Source organism: Macrobrachium rosenbergii, chromosome 12, assembly GCF_040412425.1.
Source record: "Macrobrachium rosenbergii isolate ZJJX-2024 chromosome 12, ASM4041242v1, whole genome shotgun sequence".
Classification (NCBI taxonomy): Eukaryota; Metazoa; Arthropoda; class Malacostraca; order Decapoda; family Palaemonidae; genus Macrobrachium; species Macrobrachium rosenbergii.
This window is the reverse complement of record NC_089752.1, coordinates 4,528,001-4,535,500: the sequence shown is the minus strand read 5'-3', so window position 1 is coordinate 4,535,500 and position 7,500 is coordinate 4,528,001. Positions and strand designations below refer to the sequence as shown.

Genomic DNA, 7,500 nt, shown 5'->3' with positions numbered 1-7,500 from the left:
ATGCGATATCTTTTAAGTCGCATAACCTCTCTCTCTCTCTCTCTCTCTCTCTCTCTCTCTCTCTCTCTCTCTCTCTCTCTCTACACACACACACACAGAAATCTTGATAATAAGAGCAAGTTGTGTATATTTAGTTGCGATATGCTTCTACTTTGGCTCGTTTCATTAAAAAATTGATCCTGTTCTTATTTTTTGTTTTAGCAACTTCCTCTCGTATTTTTTATTTTTGAGATTTTTTTATCGTTTTCCCAGTTCGGCAGTTGCGGCGCCAACTCCACTTAATAAGAGGAGACGTGGCCTCGCGTCCGATCACTTCATTATGGAAGTGCCAGCCCCATTATTCCTGTGGCCATTATCGTGTGCTCTTCGATATTTGTCGCCTGCGATGTTGTTTTGGACAGAAATGAGTCACTGGCGATGAATCATATTTGTTGTGACAGAATGTTCTGCTGGGCCAGTCGCCCCCCCCTTTGATGATGAGCGCTCTTATTTTCGTCTTTATGTTTAATATCAATGAACCAATGTTTCACTGGAAAGAGACTCGTTCCCCAGAATATGAGGTTCCCCATTCCCCACCCCCCCAACTCCATCCTCACTGAACTGCTGCCTCCACGTCTCCTCCTCCTCACCTGGCTTCGAATACTACTCCCCCTCTCTCTCTCTCTCTCTCTCTCTCTCTCTCTCTCTCTCGTTACAGCTATTTTGGGCCGGAGGCGGCAGATAGGCCTACATGCGTACATTTAACTGGGAGCCTGTCGACGTTTTATTTCAAGCCTCTGGGAAATCTTCGTTAAATGCTTCGCTGCTGGCCTCCTCTTAGCACCTGGCGTGGATTCGATGGTTTTCAACAGAAATATTTCGACTTTAGTCTAGAGAGAGAACATAGGTTCTCGCAGTGGAATTTAGGCCTAAGGAGTGATAAGTATTCCGCACAAGTCTGCTGTGTGGGATTACATCCATTCGGATGCTTCGGAGGCCTAGCTCTTGAAGTGGTCATTCCTTGGAATGTATTCTTTCGTCGTTCGGGTATCTGTACTCGAAAGTTTTTTGCTTTTGTCTTCTTAGGCCTAAGTGCCTTCCATTCATCCTGGCGCTTCATTCATTCGGAGTTGCTTCCTTCCCTTGATTAGGCCTAAGAAGAAAAATCCATCCAGAATGTGGCCGTGATTAGGCTTACACTCTCTCTCTCTCTCTCTCTCTCTCTCTCTCTCTCTCTCTACAAGTTTAGCTTTTGTTACTAGAAAGAATTATTTTTTGGAGGTTTCAATTTCCTTATAAAGTAGTTAAAGAGAAAGGTCGGTCTATCGAAATGGAAGTGTCTTCAGCCACAGACCAAAAAATCCACAGAAACCCTTTTCTGTTTTCCGTTTCCGTAAATACCCTTTCTCTGGGCGTGAATGTCTGTTAAGTATGATGAGGGAACTCCGCCCCCCCCCCAACACTAGTGTCACCAGATCATCTGAGCAGGTCCAACACAGGTGTTGGAATCCAAGCTCTCTCTCTCTCTCTCTCTCTCTCTCTCTCTCTCTCTCTCTCTCTCTCTCTCTCTCTCTCTCGTGATGCCACTCATAGCGTATTCTATGATAATGGTATGATGAAATCCTGTGAACAAAAATATATATATTGATTTTTATGTTCCATTATTCGGTATTTCTCGAAATACAAACAGCGACCGTGATACTCTCCCCTTCTAACACAATTACGTCAACAAGATAACTCGATATAAGTCTTTAGGGATGAATCCATGGGATAATCCCGTAGGGATTATAGTCTCCCCAATCCCCCTTACCCTTCCTCCTCTCCACTTGGGTCAGTGGAACTGATTAGGTCTTAACAATGCCAATGATCTTTCACACCTCAAATACCCTTTTATTGTGGTTAGTGTACCCTTGGGATTAGGATATTTGACCTCCTTCATGGGGCGGTAATCCTTCAATCCCTAATTTGGCCCCCTTTAAATTCACACCTTCACGCAGTTCCGAACGCCCTTCTACCTCCCTTCCCCATTTACCAGGTGCTAAAAGCAGTTTGTAGAACACCTGTGTCGACATACTATGTTGGGTATCTCTCTCTCTCTCTCTCTCTCTCTCTCTCTCTCTCTCTCTCTCTCTCTCTGTGTGTGTGTGTGTGTGTGTGTTTTATAAAAGTTTCCTCCTCGCGTAATATTTTTCTGGTTGAGGTTTGATATTTTTAGCAAGGTGAGCCAAGTGTGCTTTGAAGGTACACTTACCGTAGAACATCGGCCTAGTTAACATTTGATTAGAAATTGTTGGCAGGAGTCTGTAGTCATTACATGAGCGAGTTGTTATGTTATGCTCGTCCCCCACCGGGTGGCAAAGCTTGTTATTAACGGATACTATCTTTGATTTTCCCACTTTTTTTTTATTATTCACTGTGAGGTCACTAGTGGTTACGGTTTTCCCCCAACTCAGAAATGTTCACTCATTAATATAGACCAGTACCATTTAATTATTGCTATCGATGGTCATTTGTATCAGTATTGTTACTTTAATATTAGTACCATTGGTATATATATTGAATATTAGTACTATTGGTATATATCACTGGCTATAGTTAAGGTATTAGTGCCATTTTGTATTAGTATTGTTACTTTAATATTAGTACTATTGGTATATATATTGAATAGTAGTACTATTGGTATATATCACTGGCTATAGTTAAGGTATTAGTGCCATTTTGTATCAGTATTGTTACTTTAATATTAGTACCAATGGTATATATATTGAATGTTAGTACTATTGGTGTATATCACTGGCCATAGTTAAGGTATTAGTGCCATGAGTATCGTTGCAGTTACAGTGTCACAGTCGCTAAGAGTGTTAATAGTAAAACATTTGGGGTTGTTTCTGTATTATCGTCATAAGTACGCAACTGTACAGTCATTGCCTTCCCCCTCCCCCCCCTCCTCCCCTCGAAGGCTAGCTGGCTGGCTGCCTGGCGATCGCAGCGCAGGTGTTGGCGATCGGTTTTGTCCAAATGCAGGCGTGGGAGGGATTGTGATGGCCAACATCCGCGTTCGTTAACCATCCATCGGTATCGCTGGCTAGAAGTGGCTGGTGGGTTGGGTTAATGTTCTGTGCATACAACAGTATTCCTTCATTAGATGTTTTGGTAGCATTCAAGTGTTTTAGTGCGTAAATATCTGTCGTGGAATATTTAGGTATATATATATATATATATATATATATATATATATATATATGACAGAGAGGGAGAGAGAGATCAAGCAGGTTATTTTTCTCACCGGAAGTTAGCAGGTGTGTTATTTTTACTCAGTTTATTTTTTATTGCTGTTGGGGTCAGGGAAAACAGCTGTTGATATTTTAGTTGGAATGTCGGAATAGATATCAATTGGACGTAGTTACAGAAAAAAAATTGTACACAGGTACGAAAAGTTTACAGCTTGCTGAAAAAATTTCTCTCTCTCTCTCTAAATAATTCTTGGTTTTCTCAGCTTCTTCTTTGCGGAACCTTGTACTAGCACAAGTCGCAAGGCCACGATCCAAGCCCCAAACAGGTGTTGGAAGGGGCGGGGGGGAGAAGGGGATGGTGCGAAGTGCAGACAGGGACCGGATGCCTCGGTTTGTCGTCACCCGACCTTCCGTGTCTGAGTCCTCCCTCCGATCGTTGTTCCTTCTCGTCGTGTCTTAATCCCCTTGCATCAGGCGTCCGGAACAAGTAGCTACGGGAAAGAAGGCTGCGGAGAACACCAAGACCACCTGCGTCCGCCGCATGCTTTTCGAATCTCATTCACAGATTCGTCGACGTCAGCCTCGGCGTTGGTAACGCTGGCTGGCACCTCGATTCGTATGAATGGAGGAAAAATCCAGCGGCGAGGTGGCGTGGGAATGGCGACCTTACGGCCCCAGGAGTTAAGGCTCAGTTCGGTCTGATGGAATTTTCACTCCGGGATAGAAATGCGCCTTTGAAATTAGGATGAACTTAAGGAACTGGATAATTATCAAGGTTTTGTTAGTTTTTCTAGTCTTTTTATGTGCATGTTGACTGGTTGATTGTAAGGTAATTTTGATGGATGTTGTATGTAATATCTGTTTATTGAATTGATGATCATTTTTTTATTACAAGTTAACCAATCACGCATCAATACAGTAAACCGGTAAAGTAACGGATATCAAAACGAGTGATACTTGATCCGAGGGTAAACTGAATGAAAAATTTAAATAGAGAGAGAGAGAGAGAGAGAGAGAGAGAGAGAGAGAGAGAGAGATGAATCGAACCTGAAGAACTGGTATTGGCTTCGTGGGGAGAGAGGGTGGAAGAGTCACGGGCTTGTTGTGGTGTTGGGGGTTGGTGGTGCTTGGCCTAGACCGGCCAAGCAAGACTAGTCCGTACCTCGAGTTGTTGGGTATCAAGTAATGGGTAATCGAAACCACCCTCCCTGCCACCCCATCATCCTCCTTTCCACATAACACCTCCCCTCCTCTAACATCTCCCCCTGCCGTCTCCCTTTTAGTATGCTTTAAATAACGAAAAATGTGTATGCTAATTTGGTGTTCTAGGTTCATGAATGATGAAATGTTTGATGGTAATGCAATTGTAAAAAAGGAGACATGGCCTATTTGTATAGTAGTTATGTGTACGGTATATCTTTCTCTTTATTACAAAGACTTTCCTGAGAATTTCCGTCCCGAATTCTGACAAAATCGTAATGCCATGCGAGTGGTTTGAATTCATGCGTCCCTGATGTTTGGGAATCTCTCTCTCTCTCTCTCTCTCTCTCAACGAAACCTTATATCATCATTAAATTCTTCCTCGAAGCGTGCATATCGTCATCTTCATTTATATGTATGCACGCCCCATGATTTTGAAACGTTCGTAAAAAATATTAACGCATCAACATATTATCGTGGTAATTTTTCGTAGCAGTGACCGGATAAGATTAACCTGCTATTGCTGCTGCTGCCACTACTACTACTACTACTGCTGCTGCCTGCACCTGCTCTTCCTCCTGCTGGCTCGAACGTGTAGGAATGTGCAGGGCAATTATAACCGCTACATCCAGCAGGCTTAAATATGTGCGCTCAAGATGTGTCTGCTTACGCACGCTTTTATAGCGCCTCTCAACACATACACACACACACACACACACACACACACACACACACACACATATATATATATATATATATATATATATATATATATATATATATATATATATATATATATATATATATATATTATATGTGTATATACCGGTATCAATGTGCTCAGAGTTGGCCATCACACGTCTTATAATTTTAAACGACCGGGCCTATTCTTGAATGAAGTGGTGTTTTTTCTTTTTTTGTCTCCTTTTTATTTCAAGTAGTGGCAACAGTAATAATTATGGTAATCGTAGGTCAGCAGACTGGTTTAGTAGGCCTAAGGAAGGCTGGCCTCTTTTTGAATGGGTTATGCTCAGCGAAGGGAAAGACGTTGCTTTAGTAGTCCTAAGTCTCTCTCTCTCTCTCTCTCTCTCTCTCTCTCTCTCTCTCTCTCTATAAATAACAACAATTCCGAGTAGATACTCAATGAATATCGTTCTGTGAAAAAGGTAGGGGTTATTCCTGCCCACTTTGGTTCGGTTAAAGGGACGGCAGCGAGGTGGATGGGAGTTATGCGTGAATGGAAGGTTTCCCCACTTCCCACCCCATGCCTCCCATCCACGGCCCTTCCATCTCAAAGGCCGCAACAGTGGACGGTGGTTGGAGGGAGATGCTGTAAATGTGATAGTTTTGAGGTCTTAGTATCATGGCGGGACGGCACCGAAAATTCTTCTGCACTTCTTCGAAGATGGGGCCCTTTGTAATGTTGGTGAAGGGGGCCACGGGGTGGTTTGCTACAGGAGGGGGAAGGGTTTGTGATGGGATGTGTGGTGGGGGTTGATATTCGCTTTATTTGGCATTTCGTTCTTTGGTATTGTTAGTATTTTTATTTACAATAGGACAGAAGCATTTCGTAGGATAGGACGATTTAACTTTAAAAAAATTTTTCAAGGAAATTTGATTGATTTAATGTAAGAAACTATATATACATACACATATATATACTGTATATGAACCTAAAAATTTGATTGATTTAATGTAATGAAACTATATATATATATATATATATATATATATATATATATATATATATATATATATATATATATATATATATATATATATATATATATATATATATATATATATATATATATATTTATATATTTAACGTGCTTTTTCCCATTTGATATATATATATATATGTGTGTGTGTGTGTGTGTGTATAACATATATAATATAATATATCATGGCAGTGATTTAACATCATCGAGTCCCCCCCCCCAACAGGTGAAGTTCTTGAGCCCTGGCTAACCCGCATGTATTTATTTTCCCTCCCGCAGGAGGCTTCGAGGAGTTCCGTTCGAGATTCCCCGAGTGGTGTGAGAGTGCCGTGCCCTCTGATCCTCCCATCGTCGGTCTCAAGAGCCTTAGAATAACTTGTCTAGAAGCCGAGGAGGAGGTCGAGGGGGCGTGCGACTCCAGCTTGGGGAGGGACACGCCCCTGGACGACCTCGGCTTCCCGGTGGAGATCCTTCCTCATTTATACCTGGGCAACGCGAAAAATTCCGGCGACAGAGACGCCCTCAATAGACACAAAATTCGGGTAAGTGTCCCCTTTTCCCCCCCTTCCTTTGTTAATAACATCTCTTGAATTATATTTTCTCTTGGTATTACACACTTTTCCTTTTCCGGTGTCATTTCTCTTCGAGCTAGACGTTATGCAGGTAATTGCATCCACTTTGCTCTGTCTATGCCGTGCATTCTGCATTCTTTCACGTTCCTGCGTCTCATTCAGTGGGGAAAAAGAGCTTGGCTTCATACAAATCTCATAGAATGTTAATAAACAATTATATTAGATCGTCTGTCAGTCCTTGAGATTTGCTGTGGACTAGAGTTGGCCGACTTTCTTTTCTAATCATATATTTGTCACAACGCTGTCAAGACTCAAGTATACCAAATCCAGTTGAAATAACAGATGTGTATACCTCTTATATATAGATATTACTTTGCGTGTCCATATCAGCAATGTGTGCACTTACGCGTATGGAAATGACTGCAATAAACCTGAGTGAACCATTCCCGCCAAAAACGGCCATCCGGAAATGGCGCGCACCCCAGCTAGTGCTGCTGTGCACGTAATTAGCGCCGGACTGTAAAGGACTTGGGGTGGATGGGGGAGGTGATTAAGGGAGACGGGGAAGACACGGGGAGGGGGAGGCAGAGAGGCAATGAAGACACTTGGAACGGAAATCCTTCACTTGGCACGTAATGCGAAAGTGATGGGCGACCTCGCGAAAAAAAGAACAAATCCTGGTTCCGAAAACGGTAATGTTTTTGGTGTAGGTAGGTGTCGGTTTGGGTGGGGAGGGTGGGAGGTGGGAGATAGACGCCAATATCTGTCTGTCTGTGTCTTTCTTTCTGGGTTTTG

At 42.4% G+C, this 7,500-nt stretch overlaps 1 protein-coding gene across 1 annotated transcript in view; it reads left to right on the top strand.

Annotated features, from left to right (window-relative positions):
- The window catches only part of LOC136844348 (dual specificity protein phosphatase 7-like), a 39,209-nt gene that overhangs the window by 13,400 nt on the left and 18,309 nt on the right, over positions 1-7,500 (top strand). The window contains exon 2 of the mRNA XM_067113358.1: positions 6,413-6,675. Coding sequence (XP_066969459.1) covers positions 6,413-6,675 — 263 coding nt within the window. The remainder of the gene's footprint in view (positions 1-6,412; positions 6,676-7,500) is intronic.